At 50.7% G+C, this 22,938-nt stretch overlaps 9 protein-coding genes across 9 annotated transcripts; 3 read left to right on the plus strand and 6 right to left on the minus strand.

Annotated features, from left to right (window-relative positions):
• Positions 1–772: 772 nt before the first annotated feature.
• Positions 773–2,583, plus strand: BDR25DRAFT_350632 (uncharacterized protein; the record flags this gene model as incomplete). The annotated part of the gene is made up of 8 exons (XM_033694723.1): positions 773–1,010; positions 1,043–1,161; positions 1,223–1,749; positions 1,791–1,926; positions 2,050–2,250; positions 2,307–2,323; positions 2,383–2,473; positions 2,515–2,583. The coding sequence occupies 8 exons, from the start codon at positions 773–775 to the stop codon at positions 2,581–2,583; spliced, it is 1,398 nt and encodes a 465-aa protein (XP_033552074.1).
• Positions 2,584–2,982: 399 nt separating this feature from the next.
• BDR25DRAFT_101056 (uncharacterized protein) lies at positions 2,983–3,388 on the minus strand. Its single transcript, XM_033683440.1, has one exon. It carries the CDS (start codon positions 3,304–3,306, stop codon positions 3,037–3,039), a length of 270 nt encoding a protein of 89 aa, XP_033552075.1. The 5' UTR covers positions 3,307–3,388; the 3' UTR covers positions 2,983–3,036.
• On the minus strand, positions 3,002–4,529 carry BDR25DRAFT_301015 (uncharacterized protein). The gene has a single exon (XM_033689486.1). The coding sequence runs from the start codon at positions 4,333–4,335 to the stop codon at positions 3,472–3,474; it is 864 nt and encodes a 287-aa protein (XP_033552076.1). The 5' UTR covers positions 4,336–4,529; the 3' UTR covers positions 3,002–3,471.
• A 242-nt stretch (positions 4,530–4,771) lies between these two features.
• Positions 4,772–6,363, plus strand: BDR25DRAFT_331777 (Nucleotidylyl transferase; the record flags this gene model as incomplete). Its single annotated transcript, XM_033692678.1, has 1 exon — positions 4,772–6,363. The coding sequence occupies one exon, from the start codon at positions 4,772–4,774 to the stop codon at positions 6,245–6,247; it is 1,476 nt and encodes a 491-aa protein (XP_033552077.1). The 3' UTR covers positions 6,248–6,363.
• Positions 6,364–6,580: 217 nt separating this feature from the next.
• Positions 6,581–7,953, minus strand: BDR25DRAFT_350635 (uncharacterized protein; the record flags this gene model as incomplete). The annotated part of the gene is made up of 11 exons (XM_033694724.1): positions 6,581–6,613; positions 6,643–6,770; positions 6,832–6,898; positions 6,954–7,017; positions 7,043–7,094; positions 7,146–7,439; positions 7,468–7,512; positions 7,612–7,662; positions 7,724–7,776; positions 7,838–7,892; positions 7,929–7,953. The coding sequence occupies 11 exons, from the start codon at positions 7,951–7,953 to the stop codon at positions 6,581–6,583; spliced, it is 867 nt and encodes a 288-aa protein (XP_033552078.1).
• A 1,360-nt stretch (positions 7,954–9,313) lies between these two features.
• Positions 9,314–12,121, plus strand: BDR25DRAFT_254110 (uncharacterized protein; the record flags this gene model as incomplete). The annotated part of the gene is made up of 2 exons (XM_033686277.1): positions 9,314–9,558; positions 9,606–12,121. Coding segments are annotated over exons 1-2 (2,724 nt in total), but the record flags the coding sequence as incomplete, so codon positions are not given.
• Positions 12,122–16,675: 4,554 nt separating this feature from the next.
• On the minus strand, positions 16,676–19,480 carry BDR25DRAFT_322544 (uncharacterized protein; the record flags this gene model as incomplete). Its single annotated transcript, XM_033692041.1, has 4 exons — positions 16,676–16,690; positions 16,744–18,465; positions 18,517–19,371; positions 19,424–19,480. 4 exons carry the CDS (start codon positions 19,478–19,480, stop codon positions 16,676–16,678), a joined length of 2,649 nt encoding a protein of 882 aa, XP_033552080.1.
• A 1,576-nt stretch (positions 19,481–21,056) lies between these two features.
• Positions 21,057–21,759, minus strand: BDR25DRAFT_301017 (phosphotyrosine protein phosphatases I; the record flags this gene model as incomplete). Its single annotated transcript, XM_033689487.1, has 2 exons — positions 21,719–21,759; positions 21,057–21,653 (listed from the first exon to the last, which is right to left on the minus strand). A coding segment is annotated over exon 2 (478 nt), but the record flags the coding sequence as incomplete, so codon positions are not given.
• A 436-nt stretch (positions 21,760–22,195) lies between these two features.
• BDR25DRAFT_213652 (uncharacterized protein) lies at positions 22,196–22,938 on the minus strand (the record flags this gene model as incomplete). Its single annotated transcript, XM_033684759.1, has 3 exons — positions 22,196–22,274; positions 22,328–22,803; positions 22,855–22,938. The coding sequence occupies 3 exons, from the start codon at positions 22,936–22,938 to the stop codon at positions 22,196–22,198; spliced, it is 639 nt and encodes a 212-aa protein (XP_033552082.1).

Here is a 22,938-nt window from a genome sequence, read left to right on the forward strand (position 1 = left end):
AGTAACAGTAGGAGCAGTACTACGTTCTATTAAACACCATGCCAACATCGCACCAGCACGAATGCGGCTCACCTTTACTAAAGCGTGGGGGTCCCTCAGAGAGAGTTCGTGTAATTACTACATAGACACCCCATAACCGAATGAACACTCTCCAATCGCCCGCTCGCGTGCTGGGTGCCGCTTCCTAGCGTAAAACGAAGACCATTGTTTCATGTGCGCGTTAACCATTATGCCTGCTTTCCAGAAGTTTTGCATCAGAAGTGTTTCCTCACCACATCCATATTCAATCCTTATTAAGACTTTTGAAGCTCTTTTTAGCACAAGGAACTCGTGGCTGCTTTGTGTGAGGACACATGATTCTAATTGTCGAGGGATGTGACCGTAGGATGTGACACATCGAGGACAGGTCAAGAGGTTCAGCATTCTTCATGCTGAAAGAACCAAGATGGAGTTCTGAGCGGACACTCCCTTCGTTATGGATGAGGCAACTGTCCTTGACAGGATGAGACAAGTAAAAGACAGTGAGCTCAAACGAGGGCATTTGCAGCTCTTTGTACGTGGAGGACAAAACTGCGATGTCTGGATCTCTTCATATATAGCAGTGTGGTTCCAGCAACAGATGCCAACGTCGAGCATTACGAGAACTTGGATGCAAAGATTTGGTTATCCATTGCCATTCAGGTCCTTCCATCGTTCATAAACACTTTCTTCATCTCAATTGCTCTGTCTTTCTCAAACTCGACATACAAAGATCATTATCACGCGTTTCGCTATGCGTTCCTCCACCCCAAATATCATCTTGTTGGGGCTCTTGTCGACGTGCTTCATCGGGGGTAACGGCAATGTAATACCTACCACTCAGTGCGTTGGGGTCAACTGTGACGAACTCACGACTCTCAAATCGGGCACTCTGAAGGTCCCTAACGGCATCGGCGGACATCTTCATCGCCGCGCAGGAGGTGGAGCGCAACCACATGACTCTCCGAACGTTCCTGTTGTAGGCCCAGGCGGTCGCCCTAGCGATCCGAACACCCCTATTGAGCAGCCAGACTCAAGGAGGGTTTTGTAATCAGAAGAGAAATTGGCTTACTTTCTGGCGTCGCTGCGAGGAACCTACTCAAAATAATCCTCCTCCAAATACAAATCCAAACAATAATTACGGTCCCCAGGACTTGACCAACCATGGACTCTTGGCTACCTCAGGACCCGAAGGGCCAGCCAGTTTGAGAGACACCCCTCTTACTGTTCCAAAGTACAGAGACATGTTCCTAGAACGAATGCGGCAGCAAAACCTGGTTGGCACTGGCTCTTGGATATTCTGGAGTGGTCCAGCACCTGGTCGCCTGCTACGTTTGCAGCTGAAGTAGCAACCAAAGGCAAACAAACGACAGTTAACCACTTAAGACAGGTGAATACAGAGACTGCTGGAGAGAGAAAAGGTGATTGGAGCCGGGCTGGCGGCAAGGAGACGTCCTTTTGGGCGATATCCTCGAAAGCTTATGCACAAATTGTCAAAGGAGATGTATGGGTGGTTCTTCCAAAGGGAGCTTCTGTCAATAAGCCCTATCTCGACGTGGACCCGAACAAAGGATCCAACTGGTGGTCATATGAAGTACCCGAATTAACTCGTAGCAGTCAAGTCGACAGAGTTATACGCATCGATACGAATTTCAAAGATGAATATATTGTCGTAGGAGAGATCTGGAAGAAGATGATCAGTCCTGGGGCACTCCTGGAAATGAATGGCAAGTGCCCTCGATGCCGGCGACGCTCGGACTTCAATCCTCTAGTTACGTATGCTGGGAACATTCTGGGATACAAAAAAAACAAAACCTAGGTACGATCTATGTAGGTCCATTTTCGATGCTGGTCATCTTTGATAAGCCTCATGTAACCGCATCAGATCTCCTTTGTTTCCTCCGTTTTGTGTAGAAGATATGTTTCAATTTTAGATAACGTTATGCTGCTTAAAATATAAAAACTCATGCTAGGGATATTATGTACTGTACACTTGGTAGCTAGTTTCTAGCAATTCTTGCTTGCGTTAAGTTCCTTGGATTTGGAAAGATTGCATGGGTGGCCTTGGGATCCTTCTGGTCTGATTATCTCGCGAATACAAATATGGGGTCGAGGATAGGCGAACTAGGTGGTGAGTGCCAAACTAGGTGTAAGGGCTACGTAGATGGAGAGAATTCGGAGGTGATAAAAAAAGTGGACAGAGAAGTCCTAGTCCCATTGAGGAAGGAAATAGTCCGAATAAGGATATAAACCTAATAAGGAAGGAGGTAGTCCTAATAGGGATATAGTGCCAATATGGAAGGATGTAGCCTTAACAAGGATATAGTCCTAACAAGGAAGGAGGTAGTCCTAATAAGCGACTAGTGGTACACATGAGCTCAGCATCACGTGCGACAGATTACACCATATGAAACCACAACTTCGCCTTCCCTCATGTCTCTCGTGTAGCAAGTGTGTCCCGAAGGTATATTTGTTTAGAGCATGGAATCGGCTTAGGCATCTCTCACTCAAAGCCCCAGAGTGAAGGAAGAAGGCACATGGATGTCAACATTCCAAGGTTCCTAGCCGCCAGAGGTTTCCTAGGTACAGTACCTCCGCAAAAGTTTTTGCACACTTTTCCGCAACACTAAAATAGCTTTGCATTTGTTACAAACTAGTACATTCAGGGTTTTAATAGGCTAATTACATACCTTTTCTCCTAAGACTTCGTCTGCAACTCTGGCGCATTATATTGGGGTGAATTGGCTTTGTGTAAGGGACGAGGCTCCGCACCGCTCTGTCGTTACAACAAAGGAGGTACGAATATTCAACTAACGGTTGATTGGTGTGCGGAATAGCATATCTGCCTTATTCTTTTGAATGATGTTGGAAGTCGGAGGTGTGGAGCTTAGCATTTTAACGGTGACTAACAAGCGAGCATAAGCTTTTGCGTTGATGCTGTAGTAAGATCCATGTGTCTATAAGAACGACCCGTGTACTGCTCCTCGCGTTGATTTTAAAATTTCATATTTCATTTTCTCAACCCAAACTACAGCCCCCATTGTCGACAGCTCCCTTCAACCAATCATTCATGATATATTTACACACGTGAGCGTTCCAAGCACACCTCCAGCCAGCTCCTTGATTCAAGCCCAAACCTAGGTGAGAGACAGAAGAAAACCGTGGAAGTGAAGGAAGTAATAAGACAAAACCCAACCACCCAAAGGAGTGAGGGGAAGAAGCGAAATATGGATGTAGGGGAAGGGAGAGGGAGAGGGAAGGAGAGGGGGAGAGGAACCACAACGCCATACCAACGCCGTCGCTAAATGATAAACCACCAGTTAAAAGGCAAGAATATACTCCGTCGTTTTTTTCGTAGCTGGATATAGGTCTGGGTATGCGGGACGTTTGTATGCCTCCGTGCCCCACATTTAGTTTTCGAGAGGCGTGTACAATAGGGGGGTTGAGGGAGGACTATTCGTCATCCTCACCCCTACCACTCCCATAGTGCGTTTTGAACCCGTGCGGGTGATGTCCAGCAATAGCCTCACGATCCCTTCTCATACCCTCCAGCACCGCAACCAAGCCCCCCTCACGCATCCTCTCCAGCACGATCTTCATCCCTTCTTTTGCATTCGGCTGACTTCTCCTCGCCCGCTTCAATCCAATCAACTCAATACTCCGCTGCAGCGAACTCGTGCTCCAACTCTTAAAAAACCCCATTTTCTGCGGCTGATCCTCGTCACTCGTATCCCCTGCTGCATCCTCAACAGCCCTCCGTTTCTTCCACTTCTCACCGAGATGCGAGTGCAAGGTCACTGTGCTCTTGACTTCCGTTGTCTCGCCCGTATCCTCGATCTTAGCATCTACACCCCCGTCTCCGCTGAATTTGATAAACCCGTGTCGACGCGCAGCGCCTTCCATACCCTGCCACATCCTCAGCTCCTCCTCGGCCTGGCTCCTCGGCCGCCGGAATTCCTGGCGCTCGATAACTGACAACACGCCCGTGAACTCTAGATTCTGGGATTCTGTGTCCATCCAGCCTTCGCGGACGTCGACGACGGATTTCTCGAGGATGTAGGACTGTGTGTCGCCGCCAGCCGAGGCACCGAGGAAGGAGCGCGGTAGCAGTTTAAGGACGGCAGAAGGGAGCTTAGAGCGCTTGAGGTGTAGGCGGATGGTTGTTAGGCGCTGAGTTGCTGGGTCATAGTGGCGGGCGATGGTGTCGGTGGAGAGCACATGCGTGGAGTAGGGGTTTGGGTAGCGGAGGAAGTAGGCGAGTGTAACGGCGGGGAAGGGGTAGGAGTAGGTATCCGTTGATGAGTAGAATTTGACCATTTTGTGGACTTTGAGGCGAGGATTTGGTGGAAGGTAGAGGATGAGGATGGTGGAGAAGGACTCGTTGTTGAGCAGACGGAAGCTCCAGAAACGAGGTGTCTATCGTAAGGGCCGATCTCGCATTTTCAAATTGATCCAATTGTACAAGGACAATTGGGATGAGGTAGATAAGCGATGATGGTCGGAGAGGGCGGGGAAGTATGGAAGCAGGAGGAGCTCTGACGACAATCACGAGGTTTTGCCTCTCGGCCTCGGAATGCGGAGCGAGGCCTCCGAGGGTGGCGGTGCGCGTGGCGGACAATATGGCGGGGCAGCTTGGCAGGGCAGCTTGGCGGGGGGTATCAGTCATCGGAAAAGACAGAGTCATCCACGAAATCTAATTTATATTTGTGAGCATCTTCACCCGCCCCCAATTGCCCTCCCTCCTTCCGCAACTATGGCTGGACCAGAACCCCCCTCCGTCGCACCCCTCAGCCTCGCCGAATCAGCCACTGACACCGCCTCTAAAGCCCACGAGCAAGAGATCAACCCATGGGACGTTCAAGCCGCCACCGACGAGCAAGGCAACACCCTCGCCTTCGACTACGCCGCCATATCCGCAAAATGGAACACTAGTCTAATAAATTCCACCCTACTAGAACGCTTCGAGCGCGTCACAGGCCGCAAGCCGCATCGCTGGCTACGGCGCGGACTCTTTTTTTCCCACCGCGACCTCGACCGCATCCTAGACATCTACGAGCGCGGCGAGACATTCCTGCTGTACACCGGGCGCGGTCCCAGTAGCGGTTCCATGCACATCGGCCATGCCATCCCCTTCGAGTTCACCAAATACATGCAAGATGTGTTCGACGTCCCGCTGGTCATCATGCTCACCGATGACGAGAAATTCCTGTTCAAGGAAAAACTGACGCAGCCTGAGGTGTACCAATTCGCACGCGACAATGCCAAAGATATCATATCCATTGGTTTCGATGTTAAAAAGACGTTCATCTACATCGACTCCGAGTTCTTCACTTCAGGATATAACCGCCATTTCAGTCTTAACGCAACCGAATTTGAGAAGCTGATTACGAACAACCAAGTGCGTGGCGCATTTGGCTTCGACGGATCTACCAACGTCGGCAGTAATGCTTTCGCAGCAAAACAATGCGTCGCTGCCTTCGCATCATCGTACCCTTTCATCTTCGGCGAACAGTGCACCTCTTACCACCGCTCAAAAAAACTGGCTGCAATGGCTTGTCTGATCCCCTGTGCAATAGACCAAGACCCGTACTTTCGCCTCGTGCGGGAAAACTGCTCGCGCATGGATCAGCCCTCCCCCAAACCCGCACTCATTCATTCTAAATTCCTAACCTCGTTGCAAGGTGCAGGCGGCAAGATGAGCGCGTCAAACCCCAACTCCGCAATCTACCTGTCCGACACAGAAAAACAGATCAAGAATAAAATCAACAAGCACGCTTTCTCCGGCGGTCAGGAAACACTCGAACTCCACCGCGAGCTAGGCGGGAACCCGGACATTGATGTCGCATTTCAGTATTTGTCGTATTTTGAAGATGACGATGATAAGCTTGCGACGTTTGCGGAGCAGTATAGGAAGGGCGTTATGCTAACAGGAGATATGAAGAAGGAGTGTGTAGGCATGATGACGGCATATGTGCAGGGGTTCCAGGCGGCAAGGGTGAAGGTCACGGAGGAAATTCTGGAGGAGTTTATGAGGCCCAGGAAGCTGGAGTGGAGGGGAAATCCGAATCCGACGAAGAAGGTAGGAGCGGGAAGTGGGGCAGGAACTGTTGGGGAGGAGGCAAAGGGGGTGGACGGAGAGAAGGGCCCGAGTAAGAATGCAGCGAAGAAGGCGGCGAAGTTAGCTGAGATTGAGAGGAAGAAAAGGGAGAAGGAGGCGGCGAAGAAGTGACCGGTTGAAATTAAGACTAGAGATCGAGGTACTGATACAGGTAGATATGGTAGATATGATACCACGAGAACAGACGTTCTATTTGGGCTGCACATGTGCATTATCTTAACTGATAGAGAACACCATATGACTTTCATATCACCAAATTCGTCCATTCCAACATCCAACCAAATTCCAAAAATCATCGGATCCCCACCACATGACTTCCACTTAACCCAAAACCAACGCACCGCTCCTCCTCCTCAGCACCCGACTACGATTCCCAAACTAGCCCAAAAGCTCTAACGCTCCTACTCTCAAACCTATTCCACCACCCTATCCGCCACCCTCTGATTACTTAACACAAACATTCGCCGAGGCCCGCATCTCCGTCGCCAAATTTCCACACCCCTCACAGCCCTCTTCCCCCGCGTCCTCCTAACGGCCCGCTCCGCAATCTGCCCTGTCTCAATTCCAGCCCCAATTCCAACCCCAAACCCAATGCATCCGCCTAAATCTAATCTACTCGCTACCCCTTCTCCCCCTTCGGCGCAGCACTCATCCGGGAAGTAGAAAGCATGGATCCCAACGCTGATATCATCGACACTGATCAAGATGGTTGTCCAGATGTAGTATTGGGGATTGGACGCCAAAGCGGGGGTGAGATTTTACCTAGAAGGTGATGGCTGTGCTTGGGTATGGGTTTGTTTTGTCTAGCTCTTGGTACACTCCCCTGGACTTGGATTTGGCATTGGTAATGAGGGTGGGAGTTGGTTTTGCGATTTACAAAGCTTAAATGTCCAGTCCCTCACCGACGAAACGATCATTTCACCAGCTTGTTTCCCACAAAGGACGGTCAATCCATGCCCTTACTTCCTTCATCCTAGCCTTTCATCGTACCTACCCGCAAGCCCCGGACCAACGACAAATCTATATGTCCACACCCAGCATACAATATGATGCTGAAACATCAAAGCCGATTCCAGAAGAAGTGGGAAAACATGTTCGAGATGCCCCTTCCGCCCGTGTAACCGTGCCCCGAGAGGATTGGTTTCTTTCACGCAGCTTATGTGCAAATTATCGGTAATCGCGCTGATATATAGTTCCTGTTTACCTTCAGTAGGTAGGGCTCTGCAGATGGTTAGCCACGACAGTTTGCTATAGTCAAAAGCTCGTGTTTCAATACATTTTGCCGGTGAGTTTTGGCCTTGTTCTGCCGCAGATCAATGATCAGCATGCACCTAGCTTGGAAACCATAAATTCACCTCTTGAAGCCTGAGCAGCTCCTGGGAGTCGTGGCAGCGGAAACCTATGCTAATATAGATGCGGTATCTGAATTAGAGGTTTTAAGTTTAGTTTTCCCATTAGGATATATTTTCCAGGACCAGGCGGCAATACTTTTAATGTCAGTGCGCCGGCACGGTACAAGCGCCGGGCTTCAGCAGAGCTACCTGCGTACCTAAAATAACCTTACTGCTTTCAGGCACATGCATGTACTTAGCGAGTTGGAGCCTCGATCGGCCCCACTAAAGCCGGGAAAAGGATACGTCCTAAGGAATATATATATGCGAAAGACTTTAGGAGATGGTAAAAAGTTAAACTCGTCAATACTGACCACTGAATAGGATCATGAAAGTAAAGTAAATGAAGAACTGGGCCGAGGGTTCTGAGGACAGCGCTCCAGAAGGGGTTTAAGTCTCACTTTCGATCCTCTGAGGGCTGTTCATAGCGCTAACAATTAGATCTGCCAGCCGGAGCGTCAGTGGCTTGGCCCTTGATACGTCTGTTGTGGAGAAAGAGTGACAAATGGTCAGAGTGTATGGAGCTCGATCGACGCTAGGCAGGGAAATGTGATGTCTAGGGGAATCTTGATGGTCCTCTAGTTAGTGAAGGCCGTCTCAGTCCAAAAGGCTAGGGGTCCGCTGATAGGTGTTTCCTGAAAGGCCAGAAGAAGTACGAGATGGCAGGAATTGGATATATGGAGTCCTGCCTAACATCGTGTAGATAATAAATAGTACACACTCTTAAAGAGTAGTTGAGATATTGAAACCGAGAGTTGAGTTGTAAGAATAGGACGGTATAGTAAGATTGAAGAACTGCGGTGAGACGGACGAGGGAGATAGGATAGAACCTGAAACCCTTATAGCAAGAGGTTACAGCGTTGCTCAAGTTGAGCGAGGTGGGGAGGAAGAGATAAGAAGTCTAGAGAAGTGATATGGAGTGGACTAGATACTATAGACGGAGAGATAGGGTTTCTAGCACGAGAGCGATTCACCTCTCACCTCAGTAGAGTGCAGACAGGAACGAAAAGTGACAAAAAGGAGATATTTTAAGTTTGAGGAGGTAGCGATAGCAGCTGGTGTCGAGGTTGCAAGAAGGACAAATCAATGTCCAACGCAATGTAGAATATCAGAAAACGAGCGCCATTGAGAGGGCAATCCGAGCGTTAAAAAGATGAATGAAATACCAGTCCGTCTTTAGTAGATCAAGACTTATCAAGATCTCATCCACTTCGATCGCAAGAGCATGCTTCCCGAGAACTGGAGTCGACCCCCACCAATGGTTCGGTCCTTGTCTCGACATGAATGTCTAAGTTTGTTGCCATGAGTGTTCTCAGGATATTTTAAGCCTTACACTCCCCTTGGACTTCTGCTATCATTCTTCGTACGATTGGTGTTTCTGCGATTTCATGGCCTCTTCAGGGCTCCACTGATCTCAGACATCCATTTAAATGATAAAAGAGAAGACTTGTTTGGAAGGGCCCCTAATTTCTTATTAAGCCATAGATTTTGAAGGGAGCAGCGGACGAAACTTCAAGGAGTGCCCATTGAGAGAATTCGGAACCAGAGGATTAATGACGATATTCCGACTCATATACATCATGTTCAAGGTCAAGTACGGCAAGAAGGAGAGTGATTGGAGTGGACATCGAACGAGACGACGGCTGAGGGGAGAGGGCGTGAATGCCAAGGTTGAAACTAGCCACTGGTCCAAACGTCAGCCCCGCCAAACCTACGGGCGGCATTTCCCGTCTCTACCACAACACGACCATCTTCAACTAAACAGTACAGAACGCGTTCGAACCTGTCTGTCAATACCAAGACCATTATTCGGCGACCCCGAAATGGCGAGTTTTAATAGAGAACGCGTCGAACACGCATTGAACGAGCTCCTAGTGCGCATCTTACCAGATGACCCAAACGAAGACGAAGCAGCCGCAAACGAGCGCTTCGAGGAAGCTTTTGACTTTGCCATCGACAAATTGGTCGCTGCGGGAGACCCTTCTGTTGTGCCTGATATCAATCATGTTGCTAGCTTGATTGACAGGAGGGGTATACTGCATTGGTCCTATACGAAGCTCACCGCTGACCGGTCGTAGTTTCAAGAGATATTGATGGGACACAAAAGAGCGCTCGATTTCACAACCTCCTTTCCCGCCTCATATCCCAGCCAGTATTAAATCAGAAATGGAGGATGCTTTATTTCCTAAATCAACTCTCAGATCTACACACAGAGGCCCGAGCGCCAGCGCGCCTTCCGATAACGCCTACGAAACAGAGCCAGCCAAATGCTCAGGCCCTTGGTAGCCCCGCCTTCAGAGACGCCTTCTCTAGACCCGGCTTACCACAGATACCTGTCAATGACGGTTCCCCGAAAGCATCACCTCACCCTATGCCTCATGCAGAGAAGCCAGAAAAACGGAGAGAAAGAGGTCCTCAAAATGTAGTCAAGGAGCAAATGGCAGACGCAATACCTTCAGAACAAGCAAACCCTGTCTTTAGCCCTTCGGAACCTGGTTTACTTCGCGACCTTCCCTTCACCCTACAGGGCATCTCGTCGACAAACCTCACGTTTCCATCGTCCACTGCCCTTAAGCTTCCGCCCACCCTCCCGGTGCCTCTTATCAGTCTCCTACATACTCTCGCCGAGCCATCGCTTCTCTATCGCGGACTCTCCGAATTCGTTGAATCCACCGAAGGCGGGCTTGTCGGACAAAGTTTTCGGTCAGCACTGGGTATGGAGTTGAGGTCATACCTTGGCTTAGTTGCTACTCTGGAGGGACAGATCAAACGGGCGCTACAAAACATCGACGAATCACAACCTCACCGCGGCATAGGAAAAGCCGGTGTTACTCTCAAGCGCTGCGTCATCTGGACAAGAGAGGCAACTATGGGTCTTCGGCTGATGAGCTTGATGGTCGAAGAGTCAAAAAGCAAGAAGGGAGGCGAACTGATATCCCTAATCCACTCATTTTCGTTGTCGCATGGCGATCCTTATGTGGGAACCTTTGCCGAACGCCTCTTGTCGCACGTCACTTGTCCGTTCTACGACATGCTCCGGCAGTGGATATACGATGGCGAGCTCGCGGATCCCTTTGGCGAATTCTTCGTGTCCGAGCAAAGCGAGGATGAAATCAGCGAGGCAAACGGGAAGGAGGGCAAGGGAGGCGCCACCAGCGTGTGGGAAGACAAGTACAAGCTCAACGAACGCATGATCCCCACAATAATCACCGAGGAATTTGCAAACAAAGTCTTCCTCATCGGCAAGAGTCTGAATTTCATCCGCTATGGATGCGGTGACGCTGCGTGGGTGGATACCTACTCTAAAGAGGCATCCAAAGAACTTCGCTACGGCGACACAGCCAACTTAGAGCAATCCATCGGTGATGCATACAAAACTACTATGGCGCGCCTCATTGACCTCATGGCGAACAAATTCAAGCTCTTCGAACATCTCCAAGCACTCAAAAAGTACCTCCTCCTCGGCGCCGGCGACTTCATCGCCGTACTCATGGAATCGCTATCCTCCAATCTCGATCGTCCGGCAAACACGCAATACCGCCACACCCTCACCGCGCAACTCGAACACGCCGTCCGCAACTCCAACGCGCAATTTGACTCCCCTGACGTCCTCCGTCGTCTCGATTCCCGCATGCTCGAACTCTCGCACGGCGAAATTGGCTGGGATGTCTTCACTCTCGAATACAAGATTGACGCGCCCGTCGACGTCATCGTAACTCCCTTCGGCTCAAAACAGTACCTCAAAGTATTCAACTTCCTCTGGCGAGTAAAGCGCGTGGAATTCGCCCTCGGATCCACCTGGCGTCGCTGCATGACAGGTGCTCGGGGGGTCCTCGGCACCGTGACTGATAAAGTCGGGTCCGACTGGAAAAAAGCACGATGTGCTGTTGCCGAAATGATTCATTTTGTAAACCAACTACAATATTACATTCTCTTCGAAGTCATCGAGTCATCGTGGAACGAACTACAAGATGCGCTAAGGAAACCAGAAAGCACGCTCGACGACCTGATTCAAGCGCATGCGAAGTATCTAACTAGTATTACGAGGAAGGGGTTGTTGGGGAGCCAGAGTACGGATTTTACGGGCCAGTTGCATGAGTTGTTGAAGACGATGTTGAGTTATAAGGATGCGGTTGATGGGTTGTATTCATTCTCTGTTACAGAGTTTACCAGGAGACAGGAACATGCGGCGAAGATTGAAACACGGACGGCGGCGGGGAGATGGGGAATTTCCGAAAAAGATAACGGCCCACCAAGTGGATCTGATTCCCCGGATCCTTTCGCACCGAACAGCAACGGCCGTCAGAAATCGCGCTCAGACTCTGACTCCCCGTTCCCACCTCCACTCCTTCATCTCGGTGTCGCGGGGTCAGGCGAAGATGATATTCTCCCTGCGCTTAGAAAACGGCTGGCGAATTTGCTAGTGGATTTTAGAGCGAGGGTCAACGTCTTGTTGGGGGATTTAGCGCACCAGCCAGATGTCGATATGCGCTGGTTGGCAATGGTTATGAATTTCAATGATGTATACCAGCCGGTGAGGAGGAGGAGGAAGGGTGAGAGGGAGAAAAAGAGGGAGAAGGAGACGCCGCAGCCGCAGACAGGGGGGAAGCGCTGATGAATTATATGATACTTGATGTGATAATCAGATGAATTGGAATTGGGATTTGGGGCTGGGAGGGCGATCTAGTAGGTTGGAGGATGGGCGAAATGTTCGTCTTGAGCCATACCCGAATTCATCTTTTCAGTATTCCTCTTCGATACGCGCGAGCAGTCCTCGCGCTCTCCCATTACCTCACCTTCCCTACTTCCCCTTGCTCCTCTTCCCTTCCCTTCCACCCTCAAACCACCTCCCCTTCATGCAACCGCCCCTCCAACAACTCCAACCACGCCCAAAACTCCCGCCAACACCCCAGCACCCACCATCCCATTCCTAGCCTTTCCCGCCGCACTCGTACTCATATAATCCACCGTCTCTTGATCACCTCTACGTACACGCCCATGTCCATGCCCGTGCTCATAATACTCCTGATCGTGGTGGTGGTGGTCATGATGATGCCCATGATGCCCAGCAAGTGATCCAAAAGCTGTTTCAAAGCCTGCGTGGATGGTCACGAGGAAGGGTGCTAGGAGGGTGATGACAGGGAGAGGGCGCATTTTGGGAGAAGAGAAGGGTTGATACAAGTGGTGGATGGAGTTGTGTAGACTAGTGTAGTGGATTGGTGGATGCGGAACTATTGCAGTAACTTAATGGAAATGGATGATGAGGTTCGAGTTGGATAATGAATGTACTTTCGTGATCGCAACGATGCGGAGCAACGATAGTGGATGTTTCTGAGATGCACGTTGTCTGTCTGGAAACGATGGATGTGTAGATTTGCCCTGGTAAAAATGTATATGTTGTTTAAAGGATGACTCCAAGGTGTGTATAAATCAGCTAATGGGGTAGCAAGCGGAGACTTATAGGTAGATTGGGGATACGGATACCAGACGGACACGTGGGCAGTATTTCCTTCCTCTGCATGCGTGCTCAAGGCAGGAGAAGAAAAGACCGGTAGCGGGTCCCAACCAGACTACCTACCTCAGATCTATGGATAGATGTCTACAAGGGCGGCTGTGCTGTGCAACTTCTCTTAATCGCTATTTGTTAAACGCATCACTCTTGAATCTTCCGGCTTTATCTTTGCAAGCTGCGCGTGTCTGCTAGGTGTGAGGTTGTGTTATCTAGACCCACAGAACCCATGAGGAACCTTATCACAATACGCTCCTCCCAACTTCACATTTGCGCATGTTTGAGCTATCATCAGAGTCGTGGTGGGGCGTCTCCCACCCAAGGATTGGCGTTACTTCAACATACATGTCCGAGACATGCTTTATCCTATAAAGCATATGCCCCTCACGCGCTCACACAGTTACAGCACCCAAGCCGCAAAATGTAATCGCAGAGAAGCCGAACGTTCTTTCGCTGTAGACTATGACCAGCTATCGAAATCTGAGCACCATTTTCCTCCATTCCATCATCCCATCCGTTCAGGGGAGATAGATAAAGAAGGAAGGGAAAGGAAGGAAAGAAAGATACCACGCATTCAGGAAGCCTGACATAGTCCACTGCCACTAGAACGCACCCTCAATGAAGCTACCGTAACCATTCATTGTGAATCTTTATATCCGCCCGGCATATGCTGCCATTTTGTTGCATGGCTTTTGATATTCGCCACATCCATCTCTGTCCACCACAATTTCTCACCTGATAAAATTGTGGTTTCAATGTAGTAAGTTTTGTAGTCGTGAGTTTTTCAAGCCAGCCAGCTGTATAACTACCAGCCGCCGCCGTCGGCACCTCCAGACTGCCAGTCGCCAGAAGCCTCGACAACAGGGCCGCCGCCACCAGAACCCCAATCACCAGTCGCAGCAACTGGCTCGACGGGCCCGCCGAAGCCAAGACCACCATCTCCTCCACTGTCGGCGATGGGTGCTTTGCAGCGCTTGATAGTGTGGCCCATCTCGCTGCAGTTGCTGCACTTGACCTTACTCCAGTCCTTGGGCTCCGGGCATTCCTTGGAGAAGTGACCGATCTTCTCACAGTTGCGGCAAGTGACATTGTCCGGATTCTTTGGCTGGTCGCACTCCCTCACCATGTGGTCTTCAGAACCGCAGTTACGGCAGGTACGTGCCTCCGCGTTAGGGCACTAAGCGCTAGTTAGTACGTCTTGTGGTGATGCACCTACTTGGATAACTTACAGCTTTGGAGAAATGACCCATCTGATTGCACTTTCGGCACTCGACATTCTCGGCAGAGCGTGGCTCTGTACATTCCTTAGCATTGTGGCCAGACTGCTTGCAGTTCTTGCACGCATGCGGATCAACACGCTCCCCCGGGCAGTCACGTGCACGATGGCCCTCCTCGTTGCAGTAGACACATTGGATGACCGGCTTGGCCGACTCACGAGCAACCTGCTCCTCCTTGCAATGCTTCCGAACGTGACCGAGCTCTATGATAGGATTAGCATGAGACGCCGTGAAGAATGACCAGTGAGCTCACCTCCGCAATTAGAGCACACCGGAACACCTCGGTCTTGGATGAAACCAGCACTAGCCAGACGCTGAAAGTTCTGCTCCTTGGACTCGGGCCAGCCTTGAGAAAGCTTTGCGCGGCGTGGTTTGTCGGAGAGTTGAATGGATAAAACAAATTCTTGGTCCGGATTGCCAATCAGGTCGACAATGGTCATGTTCGGGGCAAGCTCTTGCGGCTTAGCAATCAGGTAGACAGGCAGGTTGTCCGAGCGCAGGGCTAGCTCTACGTCGGCAAGGCTGAACTCGTCGGTGAGAGCGCGAGCGTATGCCTTTAGACAGGTGCGGAACACATCAAGATCCTTCACCTTGGCAGCATCGACGAGTTTAATCCAAGCCTCACCGGCGTCAAGCTCTGGAACACCAGTCCAGTCAACCAAACGACGAGACTTGCACTCACTAGCCTTGTGGCCCGTCTGCTTGCAGAGCTTACACTCCATCGGCGGCTTCGATGGACAGTCACGAGCTTGGTGTCCTTCTTGCTGGCAGACATTGCAGGTACCGGTGAATGGACGGTCGACCTTCGGGTTGGTGCAGTGGGCTTTGTTGTGACCAATCTCACCACAGTTAAAGCACTCACCAGTCAAGCCTCCTGCTGGTTTGTCAGGGCAGTCGCGGGCGAAATGACCCTCTTGGTGACAACTAGAGAATGTCAGCTCTCTGGAACAGTTCGAAGGTTTAGAAATGGAAGTGAAACTTACTGACGACAAGAGTTGTCACCAGAATTGCCTCCATCGCCTCCACCTCCGCTACTACCCCAGACGTCGCCACCGCTATGATCGGCGCCAGCATCTGGTTTCCAGGAATCGTCACCTCCTAGTGGGTGTTAGAGACGGTGCCAACGATCAATGTAGGCGAGAACGAGCAAGAGTAGAAAGAACGCAATTGAAGTAGCAACGGAATTACATACCTGCGTTCCAAGACATGCTTACGATTGAGGGACACGAATGGGTTGTTGAGAAAGTTTGGGGGAAGGCGAGGTACTCGCGACGTCTCTGTAATGGATTTGATGACTACGAAAGGCGACTTTCCTCAAGCGACCCGTGTAGTGAAAGTTCGACTTGATCTGAGAGAGGTCTAGGTTAGCGGGGTATTCGTTGGTTTGGGAGCCTGGGAGAGGAAGCTAGAGTGAGTGCTTGTTGTCGTTGGGGGATATGGGAGCGACAATACACCCACACCCACGAGACGAAGCAGGCGTTGTCAAGGCCCTTACAGTTGCGTGGGGTAACGTACCTGAACGAGGAAGCGAAGCCTTGACACAATGAAGTTGAAGTTGCAGCCTTGAGAACTGTTAGCTGCGAACTAGCTCTTCGGCTATCGTTGATTGTTTGGGTGAAGGTCGTCGAGTGTCATAGGAGAAAAAAGGTTTAACTGAAGCGGTAGGCGTGCGCCCAAATGGCTACGAAGAAAAACTACTTCCAGCGCCGATGACGGTGAAAGCAGGATGAGCTCTCTTTCTTCGCAGAGAGGCAAACGCGTGAGCCAAGGCAAGCGTTTGCTCGTGCAAGAGTAGCAAGTGGAGTAGCCAGAACGAAGTGATGACTGGACTCACCGAAGCTCAGTTCTTACGGACGGTGAGACTACAGCTACGTGACAGTCGAGATTTCTGAGATCTCTCAGTGTCGCTCTACGGAGAAGCTACAAATGGCGATGTGTTATAGAGAAGGAGGAAGGGCTCACCTTCAACTTAACCCAGATTGTGTATCCCCGGTATGGAAGCACCGCCAAACAAATGGAACGCTGAGAAGTTTCATTTGACAAGATGCATGTGGGAAGAAGGGTAGAAACGAGTTAGACTGTTGTAATGGCACAAGACGCTTTTAAAAAGGTCTTGATCTGGACAAGAATGCAAGAGCAGAAGACTTTTAGAAACGACTTGCATACCCCATACAAATTCTTTCAACAATCAATTCATCTGGAATATTGGTATCAAGACTCATGGCCCCATTTGTCCCAATCAATTCACTCATGCACACCAAGTAGCAAGTAGAGATAACTACCTAAAACACCTCGTTTTCCAAACACGCACACCTATCCAACTACAAGACAACTCATACTCGTCATCGTTTCAATCCAGTAATCAGACACCACGGAACTGCAACATATTAGCTCATATATTCCAGGCTTGGGGGACCGGAGCAGACTCACCATCCTAACAACCAAGAACCACATAGCTCCAATAAACCTGAAAGCACTCAACCCCGCTACACTCCACAGTACGACCTCCAGATAAACTGTAGCAGTCTGGTTCTTCTTCTCTGCCGCCTTATCCGGATCAGACACCGTGACTTCCAGGCCACCAGATTGCAAAACCAATGCGCAAAGCCCCAGGTTGCAGAACATCCAGAAAAGCACGACACCGGATCGGAACCCCTTGTAGTAGTCTTCCTGTTTATCTGCCGCCGACGGTGTCTTCTTTGGCTCGACCCATTTGGTGCTAAAGACACGAAGCTCGGCCTCATATTGTGTGTTGAGATCGGCGTCGTCCGTTGGAGCGTGGATATCGGCTTTTCCGTCGGCCTTTGTGGTGACAGAAGGCAGCTTCTCGGCCTTGTCATCGCCCTTGGTACCCCAAGTAATATCGTGCGTGTTGCAGAAAGCGTAAACATTGAGGATGTTGATATAGGTGGGCGTCATTAGGAGGTACTGAATGAACGACGTGAACATATGCCACGGATCCAGGAAAATAATGGAGACGACCAGCCACATAGCGTATGTCGAGGCCATGGAGACAATCAAGGTGAAGAAGATTGGGTCGGCGACAATGTCCTTGACATTGAATCCGTCATTCTTCTTAATCTGCGCCTGCACAGACCGCACAGTGATGAAAATGGAAGCGAACATGAGATAAACCATGATCAGAACCCAGAAATAAACCATACTCATGTAGAACTTGTTGGATCCTTGGGGGCGGTTACCGAGAGCCAGGATGAAACAGGTAATCAGGGTGCCAATGTACGTCCATTCGAAAACGATGAACAGAACCTTGCCGGCGGTACCGATTTCGGTGGCTAAGGAAGCCGTCAGAATGCGGAAAACTAGGAAGAAATTGCCGAGGGCGAACCAAGCGAAGATCATGCTGATGGTCTGGTAGGTGAATTCGACGAGGAACATCATCTTCCGGATGAAAGAGTGGTCGCTGCGGAAGATGTCAAACGAATGTGCTAGAGCGTATACAGCAGCGAAGAAAGATCCATTCAGCCATCTTCGTCGCTGAAGAATGAAGTCGGCCATTTCCACAGGCACGTCAGTTTCACCGGTCGCAGATTTGACGTACTGCAGAATCCAGTGGCAGTTCCTCTTCGAGACTAGTTCGAAGCAAAGGATACGATCCTCGGCGAGATACATGTTTGCAGTGAAAATACCAGCGTTGGCGCCGTGCATCTTCTCACCGGCAAAGTACTTCTCCAGGGGTCCAGTTCCAGCCTTGTCGTTCTGGAGGGCGACATATCGGTAGGCCGAGAAAGCACCAGGCAGCACAGAAATAAAACCAAAAGCGGACTCCAAGGGCTTATCCAAAATATTACTCATCTTATACTCAAAGTTTTGTGTGGCCACGAGCGGGTTAATAAGCTTCTTTCCGTGAACCAACATAGCCTTGATCTCACCGCAAGCGCCAGCACACATGGGTTCGAGGTCGAACGCCTTCCACAGCTGGTAGATCGAGTCTTTCCCGGGTTTTGTTCCAGCATCAATCAGAACGCAGATATTAGGATCCAGAACAGCACCAAAGGCCTGGAAGAACCAGCGATGGGAGTTAATCTTTTTCTGATTCTTTTCCTTCAAACAGAACAGCATCTGGACAGGGGTGTTGCCTTTCTTGACCCCAACAACACCTTTCTTGATGTCAAGTTGCATCTGCGTGGTATACTGTAATCTCGATTAGTCATGGTCGACCACAATTGACATGTTCAAAATTACCTCGTAAATATGGGCAGTCACATCCTTGCCATTGACCTGTTGCTTGGCAATGCCATCCTGATACACTCCGAGACCTGCGAGAACGGCTCGCGTTCTTGGATTAATCTTGGCACGACCATCACTGACGACACACACTACAATTTTCTTCCACGCGTCCTTGCCCCATGTCTTACTGTTAGTTCGCGAGTTCATGTACTCAATGTTCTTAATGACACCAGTCATGGTGCGCGCAAACAGTTCGTCCTCCTCATTGTACATGGTAATGACGACGAAAAGCTCAGTATGCCTGGGCTTGGCAAACAGCTTCTGGCGCAGTGTGAATCGCTCAGCGTCAAAATCAGCAGGGTCGCACGTTGCGGCAGAGTAGCGCATGTGTGTGAATTCGTCACGCTCGGGGGGCTGTGCATGCGGCACCTGGTTGAGCAACCGCGGGGGGATTGGACAATCAAGGACAAGATTACCCTTGAACAGCTGAACTTCCTTCACCGTCTTCCACCGCTTTATGGGTGCGGGGCTGGGAGTATGATGTGGCTCGTCGTGGTACGCGCCTGCTGCATGCTCAACGTCGTGGTCGAGCGCGCCAACCGGGTGGTCAGCCTCATGCGGATCTGGGCCATATGTTTGATCCCCCGGGATCATCGGCCTTCGGTCATCATCATCTTGCCAGTAGTGGTCTGGCTGTGTCCCATAGGTGGGATGCGGGCTCTCATCGTGTGGTGAGGGATTGTAAGGCTGGGTGTAGTATGCGTCGTGGTGCGCTTGCGGGTCGAGCGAGTAGTCGCTCCCGTGCCGATGAGGCTGCTGGTAGTCATCGTGGTAGTCGTTGGGGCCATATGGAATGTTCTCCACCGAGTACTGCACGCTTCAGTCAGATATGTAGACAACTGTACGGCCGTGCAGAACTCACGCTTGGTTGTAACTGGAGTCTGTCTCCTGGGGTGCCAGGCCCGGGACCTGGTCCCATGGGAATCTCTAGGGGCCCTCCAGCTGCACTCGATTCATATCTGTCGTCGAGCTGGTAGCTCTGCAGTGGTTGCCCGGGAGAGGGCGAGCGGCCGGGTCTTCGAGGGTCCATTCCTGGAGAGTAGTGGTCGTCACCGCCGCCAACTGAGCCTGCACAACTCTGCGGTTAGTCTGGTCCTAAGGTTGATTTTTCGCGCGGTGCGCAAACGTGAGTAACGAATGTCGTGGTCGAAGGGGAAGCGAGGGCAAAAGATGGGCGACTAAGACTGCGACTGCGACTGCGACAGTGAATTGATAAACTCCGGCTGGGCAGAGCTTGAGTGGGCAGCAATCTGGGGAAAACACGTAGGAAAAGGGTACCCTGGGGCGCGGGCTGTGCGAGGCGTCGTCATAAGATCAAGGGCGCTCAACTCACCGAGGCGGTTGTAGCCAGACATGTTGGGTCTGTGCCTGACACCTTCGTCACTGTGCCTTCAACTGGTTGGATCGCGGCGGATAATGAGATCACACGGCCAGGGCAAAACGGGTGCGTGAAGGGGAGCCCAGTGAATGTCGGAACTGAAATTGTTGATCCTCTGAAAGGATGCCGATTGCAGGCTAGGGTCGGAGGTTTCAGATGTGTTTGGTGGACCAGGAGGTGTTTACCACGGCAACCAGATGCGTTGCGCAATCGTGGGATGGTCGAAATGAGGGTGTACGTGTGTTGCCCGAAGAATGAAGAGAATTTGAGTGAGGAGATGAGCAGTGCCGTGAATACAAATGCAGTCAGCAGGTCTTCAGCGCAAATGCGGCTGCACGTTTGGCGGTTGCTGTAGCCACAGCCAAGCACCCGAAACCTGAGAACTGCCCTGTGAGATGCCATGCCATGAGCCACATTGCCGCGCATCATCAGAGATTAGCCACCGCCGCACCTCCAGTTCGTAATCTATTTTTACCCTTCCTTACAGAGCATGTCCATAATGATCTCATCACAAACGAATCTCGCAACTTCAAAACATTCACCCCATCACCAAGTAGCAGTTCTTTTAAATCTGCTGGTCTTCGCTGTGGAATTCTGTCGTTGGAATTTTGCTGTCTCTGGAACTCCTGTCAGCTCATTCAGCTGGGCGTTGCTGAAGAGCTCCTGAACTGAAAAGCATTGTTCCTTGAGAACGCTAGGCTTCATATTGGGTACCTAACCGACCACCAAGTCTAGCTTTGCTGAAAGAGGATGGCTTGTGTCTTGATACGATCAAAAGAATTCATGAGACCCCAGCCTTGCGGATGGACGACATCCGGACTGGGACCCAAACAGAATATTTAGATGTGTCAATAAGCTAGAAGAATGGTTACTGAGCATCAGGCAATTCGGATTTGCGTGATCATGGTGCTTCAGCCGCTTAGAGAGGAGTGGCTACTGTACAGAAGGTGCTCATGCCTCTTGTAGGGCTGAATGGCTTCACGCAGGGGTCTGCGGGCTAGGCTGAGTCCAAACTACGGGAGACATCAAGGCAGACGCAAAAGTATTGTTAGCTGAATTGATACACTGTCATGAGGCTCACTCGTGCAATGGAATATTCTATAGGAACACGTTTGGGTGCATTTCCTATTATCATCTATCAGGGTATCATATCAAGCCCCTACTATCATCTGCACTCCCTTTCACTTCCTTGCCCCTCTATCCCATCTCACGCACCCATCAACTCAACAAGCCCTCCTCAAGCATCTCCAAGAAAGCCTTCGAAAACTTCACACTCTGTGCATACGCAATCTCAAACCCGTCTCTCGCCCCATAATACGGATCCTGCACCTCCTCTCCCCTCCCACCCTTTCTTTTCTTCCCCCCAAACTCCCCAAACAACATCACCTTCCCCAAACTCTTCCCTCCCTCTTCCTCACCCAGCTTCTTAACCTCTCGTGACCGTAGCCTCCGCAGGTGCTCCAAATTATCATCATCCATCGCAAGAATATAATCAAACTCTGTGAAATCCTTTGTCTGGAACTTCCTCGCCTGGTGTCGGTATGTAGAGATGCCGTTGTCCGCGAGTGTGGACATGGTGCGCGAGTCCGGGCCATCGCCGATGTGGTACGCGCCGGTGCCGCAGGAGTCTATTTTTGCAACGAGAGGGTGGCCGGGTTTGTCGGAGGGGCGGGTTAGGCTTTGGAAGACTCCTTCGGCCATGGTGGAACGGCCTGTGAGGATTAATTCGGGACTAATTGAGGGAGAGGAGGAAGGGCAGGGGAGGAAGGGGCCGTACAGATGTTTCCCAGGCAGACAAAGAGGACGGAGACGGGTTTTGGGGATGGAGAGGGGGAGGTGGGCATTGTGTCTGCACTCGAGGTAGCGGCTGCTTCTCCGGCGGTCATGGTTGCGGTGGTGGGGTGGTAGAGAGTTTGTTGGGAGAAGGGTTGCGTTGGGAGCTACACTCAAAAGCTATGCCAAGACTCCCACTGTTTTTCTGTTTACATGGAATTTCATTGTACGTAGGACAAGATATATACAGGTGATAATGCACTAGAAGGGGCGAGAAGATTTGAGCTCCCTGTAAAGTCTCGACTAGTAATTCACTCCCAGGCTCTATGGGAGACCTCCCCGCTAGGTCACCTCGTGAAGTCGGCAACTCACGATCCAATAGAACCCACAAGCCCGAGTAACGGATAACCGGTCATATCTTTAGGCTAGAGGTGACTTAAATTTGGCCCGACTGGGTGACTCACCCGTTGTACATAGCAACTGCTACTTATTTTTCATCTGACCCTCCAGCTCTCTAAGGCGTTGAACCAGCTTCTCGCGGAGAAACGGAGGTATCCCAAGACTACAAATGTTAGCTCGCCTGCTCAAATAGCAAAAAACCAATATACCACTCACATTCCCTCTCTTGTCACAATTCGATAAGTGCCACTAGCCTGATAGTTCCCGCCATCCGCAACAAATCTCCCCTCCCCATCAACCTCCAAACTCCCAAAAATATCCTCTGGCCAAGCGATTCGACCCCAGTCTGGCGGATTCCTAGAATCACTAACGTGTATCCAGCCTCCCCTATTTGCGCCTCCCATTCCACCTTGCTGGATTGCCCCACCAGCGCCTTCTCCGCTCGCACCACCGAGGTGGAAGCCACTGGGAGAGGCGAATACAGCGGCTTGATGTTTTACTTCAGGATCATGGGCAGCGTAGGAGTGGAATACAGATTGGAGGACGCCGAGGAATTTGTGGTTTTCAGTGAAGGTGTCTGGTGTTGGTGGAAGAGCGGATGCAGTGCCGATTGCGAGAGCGGGTGTTGGTGGGTCAGTGGGTAGCAGGGAGAGAAGGGATTTATTGAGCTCGTTTGGGTGCTTGAAGACATACTGACTCTGAATTAACCTGTATATCAAGGATCCTCAAAGGCATGCTCTTACAATGTGAGGATTTCCTGGCAGGGTCGAAACATTTCGTGAACCTCGAAGTATGAGCTGGGACCGAGCTTGGAAAGCGGGTCGCAT

This window comes from Lindgomyces ingoldianus, assembly GCF_010093535.1.
Source record: "Lindgomyces ingoldianus strain ATCC 200398 unplaced genomic scaffold BDR25scaffold_5, whole genome shotgun sequence".
NCBI classification, from domain to species: domain Eukaryota; kingdom Fungi; phylum Ascomycota; class Dothideomycetes; order Pleosporales; family Lindgomycetaceae; genus Lindgomyces; species Lindgomyces ingoldianus.